At 40.2% G+C, this 26,431-nt stretch overlaps 1 protein-coding gene across 2 annotated transcripts in view; it reads right to left on the reverse strand.

Annotated features, from left to right (window-relative positions):
• Positions 1 to 1,831: 1,831 nt before the first annotated feature.
• The window catches only part of LOC126199372 (tyrosine-protein kinase CSK), a 222,405-nt gene continuing 197,805 nt past the window's right edge, over positions 1,832 to 26,431 (reverse strand). For both annotated transcript variants that reach the window (XM_049936280.1, XM_049936281.1), the window contains exons 9-10: positions 21,718 to 21,810; positions 1,832 to 5,688 (exon numbers count right to left, since the gene is read on the reverse strand). In XM_049936280.1, the coding sequence (XP_049792237.1) occupies positions 5,605 to 5,688; positions 21,718 to 21,810 (177 nt within the window). In that variant the 3' untranslated portion in view covers positions 1,832 to 5,604. The remainder of the gene's footprint in view (positions 5,689 to 21,717; positions 21,811 to 26,431) is intronic.

Raw genomic sequence — 26,431 nt, forward strand, 5'->3', positions numbered from 1 at the left:
CTTCTGTGATCCAATGCCGTTCACTCAATTAGAGGTGCAAAGTTTTTCCCACATTTAAAGATAACACAAATTGTGTACAGGATTATTTATTTTCTCAGACACAAAGTAAGAGTGATTTTATTTTCATTCAGTCAAGAATCATCTCACAATGGTACACAAATTGTCATGCTGATACAATGAAAATCAATAGTTCAAAATATATGTACCAGATACATAGGTACTTTCTACAAGGCTAGGATAGGATTACAGTTGGTCTTAATGTAGGAACCATCCGGGCATTTGCCTGAAGTGATTTATAAAACCATGTAAAACCCAAATAAGAGTGGGCGCACAGAGCAAAGTTCATCTTTCTGAATGTGACGTAGATATTGTAATAGCTGCGCTGCCTCATTTGGCTGGTCCCAATTATACAATCTTCTTTGATTTATACGGAGTCTGCTATAGGTAACCTATAATATAGTTACAAAAATTAGGATAATGTCATCACTCTTACTTTTATGTGTATGGGTTTTGGCAGTACAAACATTCTGCCTCTTGAATTTAAGTGCTGGCCAGAAATTATGTCTTGTACATATAAGACACTAATTGAGTTCTCGAAATTGCCAGGATAGGTATTTAATCTAGTCTTATATTACTCTACCTCCTCCTTCCCCCTCTCTCTATCCAACTCATCCACAACCCTCATTCTATACATCTCCTCCTCCCTCTCACTGTACAGTTCCTCCAACCCCTTCTCTCTGTCCATGCCATCCTGCCCCTGTCTGTTTCCATCTACTCCTCCCCCCCCCCCTCCCTCTGTCTGTCCATCACCCCTCCTCAATAGGACATTGGTGGTTCTTACTACTCCAATATATCTTTGCAGACATAGCATGTGTATCAAGTTTGGTTAAAATCGATCCAGGGGCTCAGGAGGAGCTTTTTATCAGCAGTTTTACTAATAACAGTTCCCCTTACTTGTACGGATTGTGCATTCCTGCCCATTGAGAGAGCCCCTGACAGAGGTGCATCCCTGGCCAACTGCATCCCTGTATACAGGGGAAACATTCTGAGGAAAAATCTTGGAAAGTTGTCAGTAGGGGTGGCCTCTGACCCATAAAGTCCCAGGATTTAATGTGTGATTTTTATCCATGGGACACACTAAAAAACAATGTGTATGCTGACAATCCTCACACAGACAATATTTAAATGGAACATAACTAGAGAAATTAACATCATGCTTGCAGAATTACAGTGTGTTGCTGGTAACGTCATCACATGAAGTCAATGAAGACTGGACACCCATGGCTACCACTTCCAGCATCTCCTGTAACTACATTTTTTTTAATGTTAATATTATCTTTTCTGTTTTAGTCGGTTCATTGTTACTTGAAACTCAGGCATGAGGCATATTGGTTATATGTATGACACACTATACTATACGGAATAGGTGTTTCTTTTCTCTTTCTTCCCCCCCCCCCTCCCCCTCCCCTCCCGAGAAGCATTAATGTTCTGTATTTAAGTTTGGCCAGTTGAACTGCCTAGTCTTTTTTTTGTTACCATACTGGGATTTTCTCCGCCTACAAAATGAGTGCATTGGTACATGCCGAGGCCTATTTCGTTCAGCCCTACATACCTAGAAAGGTGGTGTCTATTCTTCTGGGTGACAGAAGGCATCTTCAGCTGACTTGAGAACTGTGTACTTTCTGTTTCATGCTGAAAATTTGGTCCATCAACACAATAAACATACAACTACCATCTCTACTAATTCCCATCACTTCTAAAATACTTAAATATTAATAAGCATAATTTATTTTTGGAACTGATAATAATAATCCATAAAAAATGCATGAAGTCAGTCATGTTTCGTATGGTTTATTCACTATATACAGTATTATTTACATAGACAATATACATCAAAATATAAAGAAGAATTTTTTCATACCATAGTCTAACTCTCTCTCTCTCTCTCTCTCTCTCACACACACACATACGCGCACAAACACACTATCAGACATAAAGATATTCTTCTTGAGCATCTGGGGGGATAGACCTTAAACATTCCCATTATTCCAGTAATGACAGAACATTTTCTTGTATACGAAAGTCTTTCTTATTTCAATTTCTTAGCATTCTGCAAGAAATGTATTGTAAAATATTCAAAACATAATGTTTGCAAAACATTAATATTTCCTAAAAATAATTATTGTATTAAAGTCTGATATAGTTAAAATGGCTGGAATATGTAAACTGTGTTACACACACATCTTTCATCTCACAACTTTCACGTTTCCTTCATTGTTTCCTAGTTTTATAACTGAAAAGGAAGATTTTATTTTATCTGTGTAGACAAATGGCATCAATTTTTTGTAACTATTGTAACACAGTGTTACGTGTCAATTTCAACAGATACAACAGTTCAACAAACACTAATTACATTATTCCCACTTAAGTATTTATTTCTTCATTGAGATACATGGTGCACCAACAGCTTCAGTCACCAACAGCTTCAGTCACCAGCATACTAATATTTGAGGTAAGAATTCCAAAACAAGTAAAAGAAGCCATCATAGTGAGTTTCAAAAAACACATGTCAATAATTTTAAAAAAATACAAATTCTGGTAGTGACAGTAGTTTCTCAAGAAAACCAAGGCACCAATATAAAAATGAGGAACCTCATATCTCCATGTAATCCATACAGTAACAACTATCGAAGCTACACATTTTGGTACTTACAGCCAAACTGAGATAAACTCATACGGCTCATGTCCAGTAACCTAAAAAGCATGTTGCTAATATTACCTTTCACAGTAAATAATTATGAAGGAACATTTACATATTGGCATTATTACAAATGAGCTGATAGGTTTTTATAAAATGAAGTAGTAATTGCCATGGTTTTTATTTTTGAGGAAATGATGTCATTGATGACCTTACCAGCAGACAGATGGAACAATGAAGTCAGCAAAACTATCAATTTCTTTCAACTTCCTTGCACCATAGTATTTCTCAAACACTGGTTCTTGGTGAGTGGATGTATTCTTAAGTAGCCAAACAGCCTGTACTTGCACTTTTCCTATCTGCTGTACAGCAATGATTCAACATATGAGATGAGCAAACTGTTTCAGTTTCAGACACAGACAGTACACTATATATGAGTAAGTAACTAAAATAAAGCAGTTTTTTTCCATGATAGATGGCAGTCAAATTACTTAATTCTTTAGAAATCTAAATTGATTCATGGTAATTTTTCATTACATAAATTCATAGTTAAATCATGTCAAGAACAAACAAATGCTGCAGGGATCAGTGCAATGCCAAAGTAAAACCACATTACAAATTGATTCAAGAATGGTGAAGCACCATTTACATGTGACTGGACAAATAAGACATATACACCACAATCATTTTACAATTCAGAAGTAATTCACTAACATGTAAAATAGTATTGTTTACATGATTAAGACACTTGAGCATAGTGCCACAGCACTGTGTAATAGTGTTAATGTAGTATTACAACTATAGGGTCCACAAAACAGATCCTGCAATCAAAGGAGGAGTGAAAAAAACTTCTATGTGATTCACTTATGCAGATACAGACATTATCTTTTTGGAGCCAGCAGTCAATTCAGCCAGGAAAGAGGAAAATGCTGACTGGCTGACAGGGGTTATACAGGTATTAAATATGGAAATCCTTTTGAAACCTTGCTGTAGGGAGAAACAGCAAGAACAGACAAGATGAAAATGAACAGATCCATTAAGTAGAAGTTTTCCTTCCTCTATATTTGATTGTAGTTTCTTTTAAGAGAAAACTTTCTATAAACAATTTGAACAAACATTTCAGTAACAGATGATGGGAGCCCTCCTGTGGTGCCAATATTCATTACTGGATATAAATATTTTCATAAGTTTCAATAAATTTCTTCACACACAATTTAAATACTACGAATCACATCAATTATCAATCTGTTATGTATGTCATGACCTGGAATAACTACTGAGTAAAATTAAGTCAGTAACAGAAAATGCAATAATGAACAAGTAAAATCCAATTCAAGATGATAATGATATTTAATGAATACTCCAGAAAACTTCATTAGGGATGTCAATCCATGTTCCATTGTAGTGTAAATGTATAGGAAACAGCTTAGGAAAACATAAAGAAATATGCAAGTATTTAAAATATAACATCAAAAATAGTTATAATCACTATGTCCACTAATAACAAATTTATAAATGTTTCCTCTGTTCACTGCTAAAAGGTGTTAACTGCACAAATTCAACACATAAAGAAGACATGCTTTTTGGCATTCTAAATATTTATTCACAAAAATTGAAAAAGCTACTTCAATTGGCTCTAAAAAATCCATTACAGATGAATGATAAATTCAGTGGCCTGTTATCAAAGCTGGCCTGAGATATTTTAGCGTAACAGGACAATATTGATGAACACATTGACTTTGTGCAAAGAATAAATATTGTAAAGAAAGCAGTCTTATAATTGATCAGCTTTACTACAAAAGAGCTCTTCATTCTAACTGATGCTGAAGAAAACTATTTGTCCATATATGCCTAAATTTAATAGCTACATTCAATGTAACATTTTTCGGATGAACATTTATTATTCAATAGAGACTTGGAGGAGCAGGTGATTCTGTAGTAATTGGTATGAACAGATGACTCAAAAATGGCTACAGAATCAAATAGAAAAGAAAAAATAATCATATCTGAATTGTTATTTAAATGTTCTAGAACTTGACTTATCATCATTCATATTTTTTTGAGCTGATGAATTTCACAATATAGATATCTTGGTATTGTGGGCATAGGTTTTGCTCAGCATGACTGGAAAAGAAATTACTACTAACACAAAATCACAGGAAGATAGCAGTGTATCAGATCGTTATGAAACATTAAGTGAGAAGTTAGGACTATACACTGCATACATGTTTGCATATGTATAAATAGATATATTTATGGGTGATTTTGTAACTATATATATTAGAACTCTCATTAAATAATTATTAAAATATAATCATATTTGACCATTAACAAATTCATTATTATTTACATAAATATACAAAATTTAAATATATGTAAGAATATAAATTGCACATTTCAGAGGATTTTAAAGGGTTACTGGAACATATTTATAAAAGGTAACAGGTGATCGGCAAAACTGTGACGTTAAAAAGGTGGGCTTACATCATAAACTTCAAGAATGAAAATCTGGCATTCACTAATGACTAATTTGGTGAAAAACCAACCAACATCAAATGGAAAAGGAACCTCTGATGCTGACTTAATATTTCATTTTTACAGTTTCATAAAGTAAAACTGCTCACCTCCCTCATTCCTGCACTGTATGAACAAAGACAAATCTTTAAAGCAGGTATCAATTGACATCCCTAAGTACTTATTACAACATTGCAAAGATGGAGATATGTGCATATGAAACAGCCAAAACACACATTTATGCAGCCAGGAGTATCACATAATTCAACTTGAAATCCAAGCACGCACACACACACACACACACACACACACACACACACACACACACACACACACACACACACGACAGGCAGAAATAGAAAGATGATCTGCTTCATAGCATATCCTTTCATTTACGTAGTTTGTGCCCTAAGATGACCCAACTTTGCTTTCACTTCACGGAACGTTGGCCGCTTATCAGGTACTAGATCCCATGCCTAGAAAAGAATTAACAATAGCAACTTTACATCATCATCTTACACTTTACATGGAACACTTAACCACTATGGCTACTACGTACATTATTAAAGATATGTGAGAGAAGTATGGAAATTGATTGTGTTTGTTGTTTGTTTATTACTACTAAATAGACAAAAATCCACTTGCACACTTGTTCTTCAGCAGCCTCAGTTAAAAAATAAGATTTATTGGCAAAATAAATGATAGGGAAAATAAAACTGTTTTCTGAATCTAGTATCATTATTCCAACTGAAAATACTAATTCTTGTAATCAGTCACATTTATTATACTATACTTTCCCCCTAATTGTTTTGGAGTATTATACTTCCACCATCAGGTGGATTTATATCAACTATTAAAGTATGGAGGTGGTGTATCTACAGCGTTTGGGTAACCTGTGCAACTGTCTAACAGCAGCAGACAAATGAAGTATGAAGCCCAGAGTTATGTGCACGCTTTGATTACATACATTAACAGTAATATCATACTCTTCTAAATACTGTAACTGCACAGAGTGAACTTTAAAAATTCTAACTTCTTACTCTAAAACCCTAATGTAACTTAAATGTAGACGAGTGCTATGTTATATGGAAGGAAACACAGAGAGATATTGCAATGTCAACAGTTTGCCCAAATCTCTCTCTTGCTACCATACCACATTTTTTGACTGCTCTTTCCTGACAACAGGCACCTACGGAAACTCATTCCCTACTTATGATGCTCTTTTGTAAAATACAAATGAAACAAGCAATAAACATGTTTTCTTACGGTCATCCACATAAGATGTTCAACCCAAACTGTGAAAATCAGGAGACAGGTGGAACTATTAGTCATCTGGTCATATGGTCATCACACATCCCATCACCATCTGCCTTATTAGCCACTCATTATTCTATCAACTTCCAATGTTTCTGATGATGTCAGAGAGGGAGAGGGAGAGGGAGAGAGAGAGGGAGAGGGAGAGGGAGAGGGAGAGAGAGAGAGAGAGAGAGAGACTGATGAAAAACATAAAAACTGAATGAACTCAAATTATTTTGGAATGGAATGTAAATGACTAAGCTGAAGTTTCCTTTTACCTGATTATTTTCACAAAACTCGATATTCTATAAATAAATTGCTCAAAAAAGTTTTGCACCTTCTGTGAACATGTGTGAGCTTAGATTCCAGAGGAGAAGGAAGAAGTGTAAGAATGAGCCACACGAAACTAAAACATCACTTAACCATGAGATAAAAACATAATAATAACTACAATCAAGGCACTTCCTTTGAAAGTGCATGCCATTGCACATGTGCAAAATCAAAAGCCACTGGGTAATATTCAAAACCATTTGTCACCACCCCATACATTGTAACATGTCTGGATTCTGCTAGGAACGCTGTTCACGATGAGGTTGAGGCATTGCTGCTCAAACATGTCCCATTCTTATTAAATGGCACTCCTGAAATCATCCAGAGTGTGAGAACAGTTCCCGAGATGATGCACTGGAAGTTGCAACTAATCCCAAGCATCAACAACCAGCATCATGTCAATAGATATCTCAGGACATTCCATTTGGTTGATTCCTGCCCCTGGAGGAAGGGGTTCATGAGGCGGCAGTGTGCTTGTGCATTATTATCCTAAAGATGGACTGAAGTGTTTAGTTTAGAGCTATACAGCAGTTTGGAGGATTCTGTCTTGATACTATGCAGCTCTCAAAATACCTTCTATAGTGATGAGAGGTGTCAGAAATGCTGTCATGCTATAAGCATAGTCTGTCCATACTTCTGAGAACAGAGACAAATAACTGGTTTTTTATTAATTTTCTTTTCTTACTAAGTGTGTCCCACAAGTAAATGGCAAGTTACAGTTAAAGTACAGCATTGATTATCTGGATGTTGGTTAACCAAACTGTTACTTGCACATGTGTGCTGCCACCCCCATCCCCCCGCTATGGTCTTGCCCCCTCACTCCCGCTCCCTCCATGACAATGCCAAGTTACCGTCTATAGTAACCACTTGCCCTCTGTTATTATCACTTGTGTCAACGACGTAAAATGGCCTTTCTATGAGATATAAATATGAGATTTAAAAAAGTCTGATGTCTGCTTGTGTCTGTATATGTGTGGATGGATATGTGTGTGTGTGCGCGCGCGAGTGTATACCCGTCCTTTTTTCCCCCTAAGGTAAGTCTTTCCGCTCCCGGGATTGGAATGACTCCTTACCCTCTCCCTTAAAACCCACATCCTTTCGTCTTTCCCTCTCCTTCCCTCTTTCCTGATGAGGCAACAGTTTGTTGCGAAAGCTTGAATTTTGTGTGTGTGTTTGTGTTTGTTTGTGTGTCTGTCGACCTGCCAGCACTTTCATTTGGTAAGTCACATCATCTTTGTTTTTAGATATATTTTTCCTACGTGGAATGTTTCCCTCTATTAAGATTAAAAAAAGATTAGAGGAAGGTGGATCTGCAACCAAGTTATCTAATGAGTACAAGGTTGGTAACTTGAAAGTTATGGATATAAAGAGCAAAAGACAAGCATCATGAATTTTATATGCAAGCTTGATTCTACTGATGAATTGACAAACTGTACAACTAAGAAGCTCACCATGGAACACGGATCTAGATGATGTTGTTTACAAGTGGTCTGTCTCTGATCCCACTCTATGTGAAAATATAATTCAACTTAGTGAAAACTGGACACTGTCAAATTTTAAGGCAAGCACGGGCTGGTTAAAATGCTGCAAGTTAAGACACGGCATTTGTGAGGAGGAGGAAAACTATTTTCCATTTTTTGCAGCAGCTGATTCTTTCAGAATCAAACTAAGGGAATTGTTGAGGAAAAGTTACACTCTCAAAAACACTTACAATGCTGACAGAAGTGGGCAAAATTGGAAAGCTTTGCCAAGAAAAACTATTGCTTCATGTCATGAATTAGCAGCACCTGGTAAAACTTGTGCTAATGATACAGGTAGCCACCAATTGCCTATTGGTAAAAGTAAGAAATCATGTTGTTTCAAACATGTTAATATGTTTGTGGATACATATTATTTACACCTCACAAAAGAGTACCTGTGTGCATAGTGTGATTTTCAAGAAATGGTTTATGGAAGTTTTTGTACCCTCTGTAAATGCTAATCTGTTAAAGGATGGCAAAAGGAAGAAAACATTACTACTCCTTGACAACACACCATCTCATCCATCCTGTGATAACTTAAACAAAAAGGGTGAGCTCATAAAAGTGACTTTTCTTCTATATAATGTAACTTCCTTATTACAACCCATGGATCAAGGCATTAATGAGAGTTTCAAATGGTATTACAGAAAATAATTGTTACATAGAATGAGAAGAATGTCCATTAAAAAAGCCTGGAATAAAATTTTGAGTATAGTGTAAATTTCTCAAAGTCTAATTAAAAATGACAAACAGAATAATATGTCTGAAATGCTCAATATGCTAAAAGAACTCAGCTGCCATTAATGCAATCAAGAAGACATTCAAGAATGGAGGCACCAAATCATACAGGATATCAAAATTTTACAGCTTGTCATTGATAAAACTGATCATCAACCAGTGGCCCAGAAAACAAAGATGAAAATATACCAGCTGCTTCTGAATAATTTACATGCCTAGATACAGCCTTTCAATGGTTTGAAACTCAAGATGAAAGTGATCAGTATCAGATATATGTCCTGAAGAAAATGTGTGACTTAACTGCTCATTAACAGGTAGGTTTGCATAGAGCGATAGAAATTAAAAGTTTCTTTTTAAAGCACTGTACATGCAAAATGCATATGTATTGCATTTTTTTATTGCTTACTAGGCTGTGTTACATATATTCCTTCTATACTCGCTTTTGTAATAATAAGAGAGATCCATGTTGTTATAAACATGTGTAGTTATCATTTGTCAATAAAAGTATACAATTCGATTATCTGAATAAACCAGTTTGGTTGATGATAATGCCATTAGACACAAGGGACAGGCTGAGACTTGGGATAGATATCAACCATGTTCTTTCAAAGGAACCACACCTTCAGAAATTCAAGATACAGAAACCTAAATCTGGATGGTTTCACAGACATTCAAACTGTCACAGTGGAAGTCAGAAGTAATATTATTGTCCATGCCTTTGGGCACATCGAATAATGAAAAATAGAGATTCTTCTGCAAGAACACAGTGTGGTGGCCCTTCACCACACATCAGTCTTAGCAGTTTATACTTTCCTTACCTTTCTATGGCCGTCTGCTAAGGTGGGGAGTTTCTTCCTTCCCACATTTACTCCAAACCCCAAGCTGTTGATTCTACTGTACGACCAGATGCTGCCCACTATGGTCACTGGCTACAGGTACACAACAATAACTCAGCTCCTAGCAAGGCTTCCACCAACCTAGCCTCACTCTACATCTTGAACTTGTCCTCACAGTGTCAAGATTTCCTTCGACCCTGTCCCGCTATGGACACGCACACAGCAACAAGCTTCGTACAGAGATATTTATCAATGAGTTTTAAGACTCACTCATGACATCTCCACACCTGCTATGCAGCCTGGTGTATAAATCTGTGTTTCATGCTGCAAAATATTCCAACCAGTGTGTGTTAGTGCCCATGTGAGTACTGTCCAAATTCTGAGCTCTGTCAATCGCTGCCAGCATGCTCCTGTGTTATATATGTGCCTTTGGTTTGGACCTTGCTTATACAGTTTCTTCCATGAGAGGAAATTAATTCTGCTTCCCAAGCCGATAAGAATCAGTGTTGTGCTGGTGGATACTCTGGCATGAGTTAGTGACTGTTAGGGGTCAACTGTTCTTACTGCACCAGTGAGTTTGTTCAGTGTCCACTATTCTCACAAAGCTGCACTTTTATCTAGTGCCATCACCTTGGTAAGTGACTTTCTCCTATATCTGTCAACTTTTACACCATTTCAAGTTTTTCTTTTTTTAGTTGTTTCATAAATGTGTTGTTTCTTAACTACACTTGGTCACTGATCTCTGTGCAGCACCTAGCATTACTTGTTTCACATCTTTGTAATTAATTTAGCAAGTTGGGTAAGGGAACATTCCTACACTGGTGACCCGAGGAACTCGGGCTACTTAATTTTCTAATTAAGCAAGTCCTTGGCTGCCTTGTCCCATTATGCATGCATTTTGACTTATAAACATGTGTGCAACTCACCAACAACATCCATTTTCACGCTACAGACACTAGTCTGCTTCGCCTCATAAGTTAATTAATCTGCAGTTGTTTCACCTGTGTGACCTAGTGGCCATGGCTTTTGCCACCAGCACCACACGACATGTTGCTGACCTGACTGAGTGCCTTGCAGAAGTGGAACTCGACAACACTGACTTGCACATGCAACTCGCAGTGATGTGACCACCAGTAGCCCATCCCCAGGAGCCAGATGCCACACAGATGCCCACACCAGCTGCTGCATCTACTATCGCCAACACTCCCTCTGACCGCGATGTGCCAAAGGCCAATCCCCCACTTGCTGCCACTATTCCATCTGTCCAGCCAGGAGTGTATGACATGCTCATCCACTTCAGTGCTGTCATGGCAATACTGTGGATGACAGTGGCCTCCCTCAATTCTGACCATCTCCGTCCACGCAGCCCCAGTCACCTTGGCCTACAAAGTGATCTTCCCTGGACCTTCACTGTGTCAGACACCTCTTACATCTATTACCAGAGTGGACGACTTTATCGGGCACTACCACCTGCTCTGTGAGATTGCCGGCCAGTGCCTCAATGACAGTGAGGCACTTGTTTTGCTGTTTCCTTCGATGTGAAGCAGTAGGCGTGTTATAGCCCATATGTTGATCTCCTGGTGCAATTTCCCAATCTCACACACCCATCCAGTGCACTTTGGAGGAGGGGGGTGTCTGCCATTCAACTGTCCACTACATCGACACCACCCCCAGGCTACCCATTTTCTGCTGACCACAGGTCCTACAATCAGACAAAATCATGATCACCAAGGCTGAGTTTGAAGAGCTGCTTGCTAACAGTGCTGCATCCTTCAAAGAGCAGGTGGGCATCTGCCCTTCACACTGCCAAGAAGAAGGATGGCACCTGGCACCCACGTGGTGATTACCAGAAGCTAAATGCTCGTACCATTCCTGAGAAGTACCCCGTGCTGCTTCAACGCAGCTACAACAATGTGCTCACTGGGGCTAACATCTTCAGCATGATCAAATGAGCCAAGGCTTTCATCCAGATTGCGGTCACATGTGAGGACTTCATGAAGACCGCCACTATCACACTAATCGTGCTCTACAAGGACACCTTTATGACCTTTGGCCTCTGTAATGGTGCCCAAACGTAGCAGTGTTTTGTGGATGGCATCATGTAAGGCTTGCACTGGTGTTTCACCTAATTGGACAAACATACTTGTTTTCTTTGCAACACACAAGGAACACAAAAAGCACCTCCACAGTATTTTTAAACACTTCCATGATGTTGCCAAACACAGTAAACTGCGTTCTTGGTGCCAGTGAGGTGGTATTCCTGGGCCATACCATCTCCACCACCAGCTCATGTCCCCTGCCCAATGAGGCACGTGCTGTCCTTTAAATCCCATGCCCAGACACACTCAAGAACTTATACTTCTTCCTTGGCATGTTAAAATTCTTCCACCGCCATCTGAGGAATGCTGCTATTATGCAGGAGAGACTCACTGCCACACTTCACAATGCCAAAACATGGGAAACAAATCAGTGCTGTGGATGCCACAAATGGATGACAGTTGCTCTGCTGCCAAGAACGACTTGGCAGACACTACCTAATCGCCCTGCTTGCCATCGTGGTGGACACCAGCCAGATTGTTATTGTTGCTGTCCTGCAACAGCACACTGGAAACATCTGACAGCCACTCATTTTTTTCTCTCTGCCACTCAACAGTTTGAGTGCATATGACAGAAGAGCTCCTCACCATTTGTGAGTCAATCAAATATTTTCAGCTGTCTGTGAAGGCCCACCACTTCATGATCTTCACTGACTACAAGCCTATAACATTTGCTCTCTCAATAGGTATGGACCAGTGCTCCCCACATCAGTTCCAACAGCTGTTGTTCATCTCCAAATTTACTACTGACACACATCACATCGACTGAACTGACAACATCATTACAATCTGCTTCAGCCACACCTGTGCCATCATTTCATCCCTAGACTACAAGGCACAACCCAGAAGTTGCCCATCTCCACCTGGATGCTGCTTCAACATACATCATCTCCCAGCTCAGACAGCAGAATCTGGTGCAACACATCCACTGACTTACCGCACCCATTCCTCTTCATTGCCTTCCACAAGGCTGCATTTGTTCGGATACAGAATGTGACACCCCCTGGCATGCACATGTCCACCACTCTAGTGATGCAGTGTTTCATGTGGCCAAGCATTCAGAGGGGCTGCATGACCTGGCCTTGCATCTGCCTCATCTGTCAGGGTGCCTAGGTCATCCACCACCTATATGCCAATCACTGCCTTCACAGAATGTCAGGTATTGCTTGACCAACATTCACGTAGACATCGTCAGCCCTTTACCTTCCTCTGATGGCTCCAACTACCTCCCCACCATGGTGGACAGGTTAACCTGCTGCTCCAAGGCAACGTCAATACTCGTCATCACATCACCATCATCACGATCATCATCATTATTATTGCCACTGAAGCTGCCATCTTTGACTACATGTGAACTGCTCATTTTGCCTGCCCATACCCCATCACACTGGACTGCAGCTGCCAAAATACATCTGCCCTTTTTTGTGCACTGCAGAACTCTGTGGGGCTGATCTGCACCTGATGTTGCGCTACTATCCAGCCACCAACAGCATGGTGAAACAGTTCCACCATTCCTTCAAAGCCACTCTTGTCTGCCAGAACAGCATGTGGACTGCTGCCCTGCCACAGATATTTCTCATCCTTCGTGTCACTTACAAGTCTGAGCCTGAGATATCAGCCACTGATCTTGTTTACAGCCAGTTGCTTGCCATGCTGGGCGATTTCCTAGAGCCCACTAACCTCCCGCAGATGATGTAAAGCCCGGGTTTGTCGCCAGCTTGCAGGACAGCGTAGCTCATCTGTGACCCCCCCCCCCCCCCCAGCACCACAGAGCATCCATTCCATTCACAGCGACCTCACTTCATTCACACACATTATATTGTGCATTGATCCTCACCAACCCCCACTTCACCAGCACTACTTCGGCTGCCCAGCGGGTCCAGAAGATGTTTACCTTGCATCTTCATGGCACCCCTACCAGCATTTATATTAATAGGCTAAAGCTCAGCTATATGCTGCATGACCATTCACTATGCAGCCTGATTACCATCTTTGAGAAACCCAGTAGATACCCATGCCTCTGACAATGCCACTGCCAACTCCATCCCCGCCACCACATTAAACATACCCATCACCGAAGCCCCCGAGATGCCATCCTACCAAACTACAGTCAAACGCACTGTGGGCCACCACCGTGCTATGCCAGCACCACCCCCAACCTACTGCCCATCGAGAACACTGGCGCCAGCATCTCCAAGGCCCACGATGCTCATATCCCTGCCCCTGTACCTCTTTTGCAGCCTACGCCCAGTAAAGTGATTTCACATCCACCACTTCCAACAGCTGATTATGCCCCCAATGTCATGTACGCCACTGCCAACAGCTGGTTATGCTCCCAATGTCGCATTGCAGCCTGCACCACTTCCATACAATAGCCATGTACAGAACTCTAACAACAACGAGGCACTGCTGTGGGAGGTATAAAAAATTGCTCTACATGACTGGTCGAGAGCGGCCACGTCAAGCCTGTTTCAATTGTCAGGTGTTACTTTACAAGTTCCCAGCACCACACCCCAGTCCTGCCACTGCCCATCCTCATGCCAGAGGCACCGGCAATTTATGCTCACAGTATCTGGTGCAGGCATTTTTAACTGTCAAATTTTTCAACATAGCTGTTAGCCCCTCCTCGCAGCCACTTGGTAGTGCTCCTGCAGCCTTAACTCTGCAGCCCCACACTGCCAATGGCGTCCAGCACCTGCCCATCACAGTGCACGCAGTATGACAGTACCTTCCTCCCACCTCATGCACCATCAGTTTATTCACCACTCACACTCACTGCCAGTATCATGTGTCTGGCTCACTATCACACTGCTGACTAGCACTACTGACAACCAGCCGCCACAGCGACCTCACACCTGGCATTCTGACGGTGGGCACCTGCCTCCATCGCACGCCTGTCATCCTCGGTGTCAATGCTATTACCCACTGCCTCACCATTGGTACAACACCCCTCTTCACCGGTACCACTGACCTCCATTGTCACCACCTGACTGGGGTGCACTGAAGGAGCCTCCCCGAAGATTGCGACAGCGAGACACGAATGAGAACTGCAATCGGGCACACCCTGGGCAACATTGATCTATCAGCGGCTAATCCGTCAACAACCGGAACGGACTTCTGAGAAAATGAAGACCAATAAGACCCTACCCAAACGGTCTTTTCTGAGGCCACTTGTGATGATGTCGATAAACATTGAAGGAATATCGAGAGACAAAGAAGTTTTATTATCTGACTTGTGTAAAGAATATCAATGTGACTTCCTCCTAATTCAAGAAACTCATCGGGGCAGTACAAGACCCACACCCAAAATAAATGGAATGAAGATGATCTTGGAGAGACCACACGAACGGTACGGTAGTGCCATCTTCGCCAGGCCAGGAATTAGAGTCACTTCTGCATCACTGAGCGACAGGCAAGACATTGAGATATTAACCATTCGAACTCGGCAATATAACGTTACCTCTGTGTACAAACCCCCAGATCAGATTTTGTCCTCACTGAGCCTGGCAATTTCAGTTACCAAGACTTTAATTTTGTATTGGGCGATTTCAACTGTCAGAGCACTACTTGGGGCTATAAAGAAACTAACAGCAGCGGAGTGGAACTAGAGACCTGGGCTGAGGTACAAGATCTACTCCTCATACATGACCCGAAACTGCCAAGCTCCTTTAATAGTGCCAGAGGGGGAAAAAAGGGTACAATCCCGATAACATCTTTGTTAGCAAGAAACTCTCTGGCCAATGTGGGAAACTGATTGGGGAGCCAATTCCCCATACGCAGCATCGCCCCATAATTTGCACGATCAATGCATTTGTTAAGCCTGAACAAGTTCCTTTCAAAAGAAGGTTCAATTTTAAAAAGGCCTATTGGAAGAAAGTTAGAGCGCTCATTGATATAGAATTAACAAAAATCCCCCCACAACCTGAGATGTACGACTCTTTTGTCAAACTCGTTCAGAAGGTGTCTCGGAAAACAATACCGCGAGGATGCAAAACACAGTATATTACGGGACTGTCTGAGGACGCCAAGCCATTACTGGAAAGATACCAGAAGCTCTTCGATAACGACCCATTTGATGATGAGACACTTCTAGCAGGTGATGAACTCATGTCAGTCATAGCTGAGAACCGCAAAGCCAAATGGTGTGACATTGTGGAGAACCTGGACATGAAAGTGAACAGTAGGCGGGCTTGGAAACTGTTAAAGAACTTTAACGGTGACGCCACAAAGTCAAATGATAAATTTACTAATGTCACAGCAGACCAAGTCGCCACTACACTCCTTATGAATGGCAAAACCCACGGCAGAAAGTACCAGGAACCATTAGCATGTGATCCGGCAGAGGAAAATCATCACCTCAAGGCACCATTTACAATGTCAGAACTTACTGCAGCCATTTCCAGCTTGAAGATTAACAGAGTTCCTGGTATCAATGAATTTAGAGTCCAGCAAATTGGCAGTAATACCCTACAGTGGCTGCTAGATTTGATAAATGCGTGTGTAGAAAGGCTCCATATTCCAAAGATGTGGAGGAGAGCGCGAGTGGTTGCACTTCTGAAACCAGGAAAGGACTCTGACGATCCAAAAAACTTTCGACCGGTGTCTCTTATGTCACTGTCTTAAGATCTTGGAACACCTGACGTTAAGTCGCATAGAAAGCGTCTTGGAACAACAGATCATCCCACAGCAGGCAGGTTTCCGACAAGGCAAATCGTGCTGCGGTCAAGTCCTGAACCTGACCCAACATATCGAGGACAGGTTTGAGAGGAAAGAGATCACGGGAGTGGCATTCATAGACCTTTCAGCTGCATATGATACTGTAAACCATCGGAGGCTCCTTAGGAAAGTATATAATGTGACAAGAGATTACCATTTAACATCACTGATAGGTACTTTCCAGCATAATAGGAGATTTTTCGTCTGTCTCCAGGGCAAGAAGAGCAGGTGGAGAAATCAGAGGAATGGCCTACCTCAGGGAAGCGTCCTCACCCCAGCTCTGTATAATATATATACAAATGACCAACCAGTGCCAAACATCACACGCGAATTTATGTATACCGATGACACTGCAGTTGCAGCCCAAGGTTACACTTTTATGGATGTAGAGGAGAAATTAACCAGTACCTTGGAAGCTCTCTCCCAGTATTATGAGGCAAACCACCTAAGGCCGAACCCATCCAAGACGCAGGTCTGTGCATTCCATTTAAAGAACAGGGAGGCTAATCGTGAATTAAATGTAATATGGAGAGGTGAACGTCTCGAGCACTGTGAAACACCCAAATATCTTGGTGTCACGTTGGATCACACACTGACCTATAAACATCATTGTAATGCCACAAGGGAAAAAGTCTCAACATCATCAGGAAATTAACCAGCGGATCCTGGGGTGCAAACCCAAAAGTCCTGAGAACTTCAGCCCTTGCGCTCAGGGTGTCAGCTGCGGAATTTGCCGCTCCAGTATGGTCTGCATCAACACACGTGAGAAAACTTGATGCCGCGGTGAATGAAATGGCATGGATTGTTACCGGATACTTGAGGCCAACCCCAGTGCACAAGATGTACTTAATCATGGGGATCGCACCGCCCAACATACAACGTGACATCGCTGCCGAAGCCGAAAAAACCAAGCAAGAAAAGGACATGCGTCACCCTTTATATGGACACCAGCCTGCTGACCAATGGCTTTGTTCAAGGAAGAGTTTCCTGTCATGTACCCAAGCCCTTGAAGGGTCGGCTGCAGAGAATCGTTTGAAAAGGTGGGAAATCGACCTAAGAAACCCCCATAAAAATGTAAAAGAAGAACTGGCGCCTGATGGAGACCTACCATACACAGTCTGGAGAACCCTAAACCGTTTGAGGGCAGAAGTGCCAAAGTGCAAAAATGGTTCAAATGGCTCTGAGCACTATGCGACTTAACTTCTGAGGTCATCAGTCGCCTAGAACTTAGAACTAATTAAACCTAACTAACCTAAGGACATCACACACATCCATGCCCGAGGCAGGATTCAAACCTGCGACCGTAGCGGTCACGCGGTTGCAGACTGAAGCAGACTGAAGCGCAAAACAAACCTGCAGCAATGGGGTTTCTTAAAAGAGAATGAGAACACTCTCTGTCTGTGTGCTTCTGTCCAGGATCCTCAACACCTGCTTATTTGTCCACATTTAGACCAGCCCTGCACAATGAATGACTTATGGGAGACAAATGACAAGACCATATTGGCTGCTGATTTTTGGAAGTCTGAAGTCTAGTTCCGGACACGGAAAGTAAGTAACCACCTGACTTATCAACTTAGCTCTGCTCTTTCAGGAGAGGGGCAGAGGTGGAGGAACTGTATTGCAGCCCTTCACTGCAGGTTGGTCATTGCAGTTCTGTACATTCCAAGCTTGCTACAATCGTCTGTAAGGCAGAAAGTTTCTTCATTCATGCGTTTACTTCCATCCAAACTGTCAGTTATGCTGTGTAATTGGATACTACAGTCATTGGCTACTGGTACAGGACAAGAGCTCAGCTCCTAGTGAGGTTTCCGCCGACCTAGCCTCACTCTCAGTCTTGGTCTTCTCCTCACAGCACCCACATCAACCTTGGCCCTGTGCCCTTGCCATGATGGAAATGTCACACGGCGAGCACTTTGTACCAAGATGCCTATCAATAAAATAAGTTTTAAGACTCACCCGCAGTGTGCTGTCTCTGTGCCTGCTATACAGCATGGTGTGTAAATAGATGTTTTGCACTGCAAGTTATTGATCTTTGTGGAGTACCTATCAAGCTTTATTTCACAGCTTCATAATCAATGTAGCAAGTTAGGTAGGAAAACATTCCTACAGCAGTAATACCTGAATGAACATAATATACTAGCATAACAGTCACTATTTTGAAAAAGGCTGCTTCATCCTCAATTTAAGTGAGTAGATGCTGTTAGTCCACCACCAATTGCTTCACTTTTTTGTAACTAGAGTGATGATAGTCTGAAAAATACAAATGTCAACATGGTACCTCGTCTCCTACCTTCCAAACTTTACAGAAGCTCTCCTGCTTCTGTAAAGCTTGGAAGGTAGGAGATGAGGTAATGGCGGAAGTAAGGCTGTGAGAACGGGGCGTGAGTCATGCTTGGGTAGCTCAGTTGGTAGAGCACTTGCCTGCGAAAGGCAAAGGTCCCGAGTTCGAGTCTCGGTCCAGCACACAGTTTTAATCTGCCAGGAAGTTTCACATTACATTACAATCGAGAACACTCAACATGCTATAAGATGTGGTTTTAGTTTATGACACTTTTTCATGAACACCAATAATTATCTGAAGCAGGTCGCATTAAGAAGAGAATGGTTTGCAAACTTCTCTCTTGAAGATAGATCTGTACAGTGGCAGTATTTCAAAAGTCAAACATTTGTGAATGGGGAGCATTGCTGCGATGTTTGAAATAGAAAAATATGAAATAAAGAATGTAGCTCCTTGATTTGCATAGCCTTCCCTCCTGTCAACAATATTCCTTTTTTTAAAAAAAAGAGTGGGCCAACTCGAATGATGGGATTTTAATCTTGTAGACAAGAGCATTTCTACAGCTAGAATTACATTTGCTTATATTTTTCTTAATTCAGTTGTATATGTGCTCCTAATTCAATAAGTTTTGCCCTGCAGCTCAGATATTGTCAAACTATCTATGTTCTGATTGCACATGATGGTCCCTGGAGCAGCAATATGTTACTTATTTTTGTAACCAGCATCACTGAAATCCCACAAACACCTATGCAAAGCATAGATATCCAAAAAGCAAACATTATTCTCCGTTCCCCACTTCATATTTCAGTTTGTCTACACCCTACGAACACACAACCTCAAAACTCACGCAACTAGTGTCGCCAAAGTTGGAATAAGCTGAAACTGTTTAGTTTCACCAACGAGTTGCTCAAACGCACAGGAAGCATGCGCAGTGGCCTGTAGTGCAGTTGCCTGCAACCTAGTGTTGTAGTGTAAACTAGGGTTAACTGCCTGATGTCTGCGATCTGTTTCTTTCGACCGCTACTTACCGTTGTCGCCACCTATTGGCAAACAATGGAAGCAAAGTTGTACACCTTGTACCTACAACAGGCTAGTTCCATATGCAGCAGAGATTCTGAGTGAATATCACTGTGGATTTTGGCTTAATACACCAACAATAGATCAGATATATGAGCTGAGGCAAATACATGAAAAGGTGTATGAGTATAATATTGAGCTTCATAAGCTCTACACAGACATCAGCAGGCCTTTGGTAGTCTTGATAGGACAGAAAAGCTAAATTATTTGCTACTGCTTGGGACACAATAAGTATAATAAAAAGTAGGATGACAGCCTGGTTTGGACATTTCCTTAAGATGGATACTGAAAGAACAACTGAAAAGGTTTTTGAGCGGAGGTAAACTGAAAGAAGACAAAGAGGAAGGCTACAAAAAGCTGTGGCTAGAAGATGTGGAAGAAAATACAAAGTCTCTTAGAGGCAGAGGACAGTGGAGAACTGTGCTGGAGAGGGCAGAATGGAGAAAACTTGTTGAAGAGGCTAAGATCCACACAGGGTTTAACACCATGAGGAGAAGGAGAAGAAGAATTCTGACTCTGGCTTCATTTTCTGAATTGAGGTCAAAATTTATTTCCAGTCGGCAGCTTTTATAGAATTGGCTCTCAAAGATTATCTAAAAAGTCATAGGCACATTTTGTAAGTAAAGCAGGATCTAACACAGGACAAATAAATCAATGTTTAGGGGGGGGTTTCATGAGAATCTTTGTTGGGACTTCTGTATTTCTTGTAATGATTAATAATCTCTGCCATCATTTATAAGATCTAAAACTGTTTTATATCCTGTTAATACAACTGTCCTTCATTGTAATAATGACATAAATAGCCAGAAAATTTGTGTTTATAATAAGATTGCCCACTAATATTATTGGTTAAGAGTGAATGAATTTTTGCCTGAATGTACTGAAAAACTGATCATAGTTTTTATTTAAAAATCAAACCACCTTGGTTTGCTTTCTTATCTTTAATTTTCACCTTAAGCCTCATATTATTAGAATGGCTCTGAACTTGTTGGGTTTGTGCACACACACACACACACACACACACACACACACACACACACACACAAAATGAAGAAATGAAGCTACGCTCCCCCACACCCCAAGCTCCAAGCACGCACTAACAGACCTTACATGAAACTGATGCCGACTTTCTTCACATAGACTTCTATTTGTGATGAATCTGCAGCAGTCTGCCCACTTATTTGGTTATAAATGACAATTATAAGACTTTGAAATGTTGATTATTTTGCCAAAAGTGTCAATAAATTAGAAATATTCAGTAGCAGTAACATTTACACAGTTTCAAATAATGATTTGATCCATTGATACTTGACTAAAATTATTCACAGAAGATAATGTTAAATTATACAAATCCATGTAGTACATCTGGCTGGCCTAAATAGTTTGAGTGTTGGCCATAGTTCAATGAAAGACGATGTCAACAAGATTATACATGACCATTCTATAGCAGAAACTATGATTATGTTAGTTTGCAGTCATTACACAAGCCGATAACCAATTGCAATTACTTGTTACACAATTATGTGCAGTTAATAATGTACATGAATATTTTAGTGGCAGGATTTGTCACTCTCACTCTCACTCTCTCAAATAATATTAAAAAGAAGAGTTTCCTTACCTGGCGCATCATCTCATAAACCTCTGGGGGGCAGCCCTCAGGTGACTCCATTTTATAACCCTTTTCTACATGTTTAACTACGTCTGCTAATGGCTAAAAAAAAAAGCAAAAAGCAAACATTTAGCATATTATGCCTGCTGCAAATTTACCACAGATGGAAATAATATAGTCATAATTAGAATGATTATTAATCTTAAAATGTTGGAACACAGCTTTTCATAATGAAGATATCTTAAATTCCTCATGTGTGTCTTGTGTATAGAAAATGTATTGGTACCTATTTTGTTTACTGTAGCCAACTCTCAACTTTTGAAACAAAAACTTGAGTACACAAAATAAAAGTTGTTATAATTCAGACTAGACTTGCACACCATTTACTTAGAAAGAGCTGGTAGTAGAGTGAGGCATTAGAAGTATTTAGATGAGGATATATGGGAGGACTGAGCAATTGCATCATCCCACAGTGACTGGTCCTTCATCAGTGGTAGCATTAGCAAGTAAGACTAACATCTGTTGTACAACGCACTATTTTTTATGAAGAAAAGTGAAAACTTTCTGACATTTTTGATAGATTTTCCCCCCATTGGTCTTAATATTGCTGGAAACAATATTCACAAATATTGTCAATAATTGGGTGTCACTAACAGCAATGATGTTGTTGCTCATAACTTTGTAGAATATGAGCTATTCTTCACAGTTGTGCAGGGTGGGCTTACATACCAGGATTATTCAAATCATTTTTAGAAAAGTACCTTAAATATCACATGAAATCAGTTAGGTAGGTTTTACATCTCCTCAGGAAATATAATGAGATGTGAGCCCATCGCTACACACCAGAAATCAATCAATTGACAGTGAAGTGGAGAGCAGAAGGAGAGAATGCCACAGTCTGGGCTTCAACTCACCTGGCAGCAAGAAAATTCTAGAAATTGCCTTTTGGGATTGAAAGGGTGTGTTGCTCATCTATTTTCTTGGAAATGAAAGGTCAATAAATGCAGAATACTGCTGTAAGTGTTGACCAATGTGAAAGCTGCCCATATCTAGAAATAACACCAACAATTAACTCCTGAATTCCTACTTCTACACATAAGCAATATAAGGTGTGGGCTTCATGGACCACCATCCATGGCTGTGTGGTCCAAGGGGCCTTGCACCTTTAAGGTTTATGCAGCTGTCTTCAACTCATGAAATACATTCAGCTAGGACCATCAAAAGCCATGACCATGAGTAAAGATTTTATTCGTCATAAGACGATAAATCCAAATAGTTAGCAAACATCAGTGATATTAACCTACAACATTCACTTTTTAAAAATCTAGTCTACAGAACAATTATAATAAAAAGGAGGCTACCTGGACCCGTACCATATTTACTCGAATCTAAGTCACACTTGAATCTAAGCCGCACTTGAAAAATGAGACTCTAAATCAAGGAAGAAAATTTTTCCCCAATCTAAGCCGCACCTGAAATTTGAGACTCAAAATTCAAGGGGAGAGAAAAGTTTTAGGCCGCCCTCCAAATCGAAACAAAGTTGGTCCATTGTAATGGACACAATTTAGGTCGAATGAATGAAAATACAGCTACAGTAGTTTGGTTCGAGTCGTAAGCTTAGCAGTTAAGCTTTGCCAGGTAGCCATTGCTATGTGTCAGGGGCTCCGTCCGTATTTATACTGGCACCCTTCCTTTTTCACGTGCTTTGTCTGGTTTGAATTGATTGCTTATTTTTTTTTGATCTGATAAGTACCGTTCTCTTTGTTATAGGTATTTACGTCACTCTAAGCTGAAAATGCATTACTGTATTGTGTCATGCATTGTTTGTCGCATTCTGATAATGAGTGTTTACGGCCTGTCGCCGCTAGCGGCATGGCTTGCTTTTGTGTGCGCTACCGCTGCTTACAACTGAAAAAAAAAGAGAGAGAGAGAGAGAGGAATCTTCTCATTAGCAAAACAATGGCAAGAGACTGCTATTTGTTGTTACTTACACTGCTGCTTTCTTGTATAATGATCAACAAGAACCAAATCATAGACTGTGTATGATAGAAGATGTTCTGAACGAGAGTTTAGCGAAAAATTTTCTCCATTTGAAAATCTTTGCAGACGCCTCTTTAGTACATTACATTCTGCACAGAAATTAGAGTCATCTTAGGTTTAAAAATCTATCAATTGCCGTGGTTCATTTCTGATTGTATCACTATTCGGCATAAGAATAAAAGAATATAAACATGACATGATATGTATATTCTTCCCCCATTTGCTGTTGTCTCACACTAGTTTCGAAGGTTATTAGGCAGACAGGATTTAAATGAGATAGCAGCAAACACGAAACAATACATGGCAAAATGCTTATATTCGTATTATTCTTATGGTGAAGAGAATACTGCATGTGATTCACAATTCATAAAAGTTCCTATTAGCAACCATGTCTTCTCACAGGTATGAAAAAATTCAGAACGTAGAGTTGGCCATATTGACAAACATCTCAAACAGTCTTGCCAGTCAGATTTTCGTATTATATTGAAATGCTGCTACATTCGAAGATGAACAATAAGGAATTTGTATTTATTTCGTTGGATAATGTATGAAAATGCAGTGGTCAAAATTCAGGGCGGAGAAAAAAGCTCTTCTTCCACCTTCCAGAGGTTTTGGCACCAGTATTTATCTTTGTGCCTGCAAAGCATGCCTGTGTAGCGCTACATACGTTAAACGGCAGAAGTTAGTTGTGGCGGCACCTACCAACACTTTTCAGAACTTCCGCTTACTTTGCACTCGATTCTAAGCCGCAGGCGGTTTTTTGGACTACAAAAACCGGAAAAAAAGTGCGCCTTAGATTAGAGTAAATACAGTAGTATTTTTCATGAAAATTCTGAACTTCTCATGTCAAGTGTCCTAAATTTACAGTTGCTGCCAACTTCAGTGAGCCAATAGTAGTGGTGTAATAGTAGCAGTGCTAAGTGTTGTTATTCTTTGTTAAGCATAATCAACAATATACAGAATAAATAATGAATGACAAAGTAATTGCTAGCCCATCAATTTTTTCCCCTATGACACCCATAAAAGTTGGAAGCTACAGAGGAAGTTTCATTCGTGCTAAGTCTAGGAAAATAATAAATCACGTCACAGAATGCTGCGATCTTGAGAAAGGCAACAGTGAAGTACTGTCCTGCATTTGAAACTAACTGCCTCTATAATCCACTTATGCGAATCCTTGTTACTTCTATCACTAACTTGTACCATACCTATAGACCAGTACGAAGGGCACACATCAGTTGGTTGCCAATTCTGGTTGATGAGGGAGGTCTGGTCATTGTCTGCCTTCTCCTCAGCCAAGGTGCCTTCTTTCCATAATCTTACTATACATGCCCATTATACATTTGCCGAAGGCAGAATGCTGAAATAACTTTGTTTAGATAAAATGTGAATCACGTACGTGGCTTGGCACTGTACAGTTAGGTTAACATTCAGAGTTGTGTTATTTCTATTGCATCTGCTCGGCATCTGGTAGAATGGTTAGTCAACGCAGAAGTGTACAATAAAATGCTGAAGCTTTAACAAACAACGTACGTCAATTATGTAATGAAGAATAATGAAAATGTTTGCTAATGCCATTAGCCAGAACTATGTAGAGAGCAGTAGCAACAGTAGTAAGTCATGTGTGGATAGTTCATAATGTGACAGTGTCAATGAAGATCCATACATTAACGTCACAGGGAAATGAAACATTCACGCAAAATTTTAAAGGAAACTGGATTTTGTTTTAAAAAATATAAAAACAGAAGGACATTACTGGTGAAGAACATACTTTCTTTGTGTGCTCAGTTTTATTGTCCCATTTTCATTTCCTTAGTTTTTCTGTAGAAGGATGTTTTCACAATGAATGTAGTTATATCTGCTACATCTGCTCCTCAGTTATTAGATCTTAAAAACAACAATTTTATTTTCTTATTTTCTTTCACTTTTCTGTAGAAGATTATATTAATAGCAAATGTAGTTTTATTTGTAGCATTCCCACCACAATCATTAGACTGAAAAACAAGCTTTATTTTCTCATGCTCTTCTACAGAAGAATACAGCAACAGTGAATGTAGTTTTATATGCTGTGTGCAAAACACATACACTTTACGACCCATGTTCCATTTGGGCTGAGCGCAATTATGCCGCTTGTGCATCATTCAAAACAAACAACAGCACAACCTAACAACCTGCACGGTGCCCAGCTAAAACAGCAATTGTGAAACGGACAGGTTATAACTAAGTCCACATTTCTCAGTGGCTAGAGAGCCAATCAGAGTGCTGCATAGTCATGCCAATGTGTGTCCTTATTTAATGTTATGTTATTTTGTAATTCTGACAAGAGTGTTTTGTGAGAATGAGTGTGATTCATTGTTTGAAAATGATAAATATTAAATAAATGGGCAGTGATTACTGATCAGTGTTGTACACTGAACAAAAGTAACTAAGGAACTGTCATACGTTTAGAACTTGTTTTGTTTGTGAAAAAAAAAGGTTATTTATTGAGAAAAATAAGAAATAATTTACATTTATATACCCACAGACTGTACTGTGATCCCATACACCATGTACCATGTAAGGGAAGTACATTTGACTGCAAATGAAGGAGGAGGAGATTAGTGTTTAACGTCCCGTCGACAACTATGTCATTAGAGACGGAGCACAAGTTCGGATTAGGGAAGGATGGGGAAGGAAATCGGCCGTG

Source organism: Schistocerca nitens, chromosome 8 (genome assembly GCF_023898315.1).
Source record: "Schistocerca nitens isolate TAMUIC-IGC-003100 chromosome 8, iqSchNite1.1, whole genome shotgun sequence".
Taxonomy (NCBI): Eukaryota; Metazoa; Arthropoda; class Insecta; order Orthoptera; family Acrididae; genus Schistocerca; species Schistocerca nitens.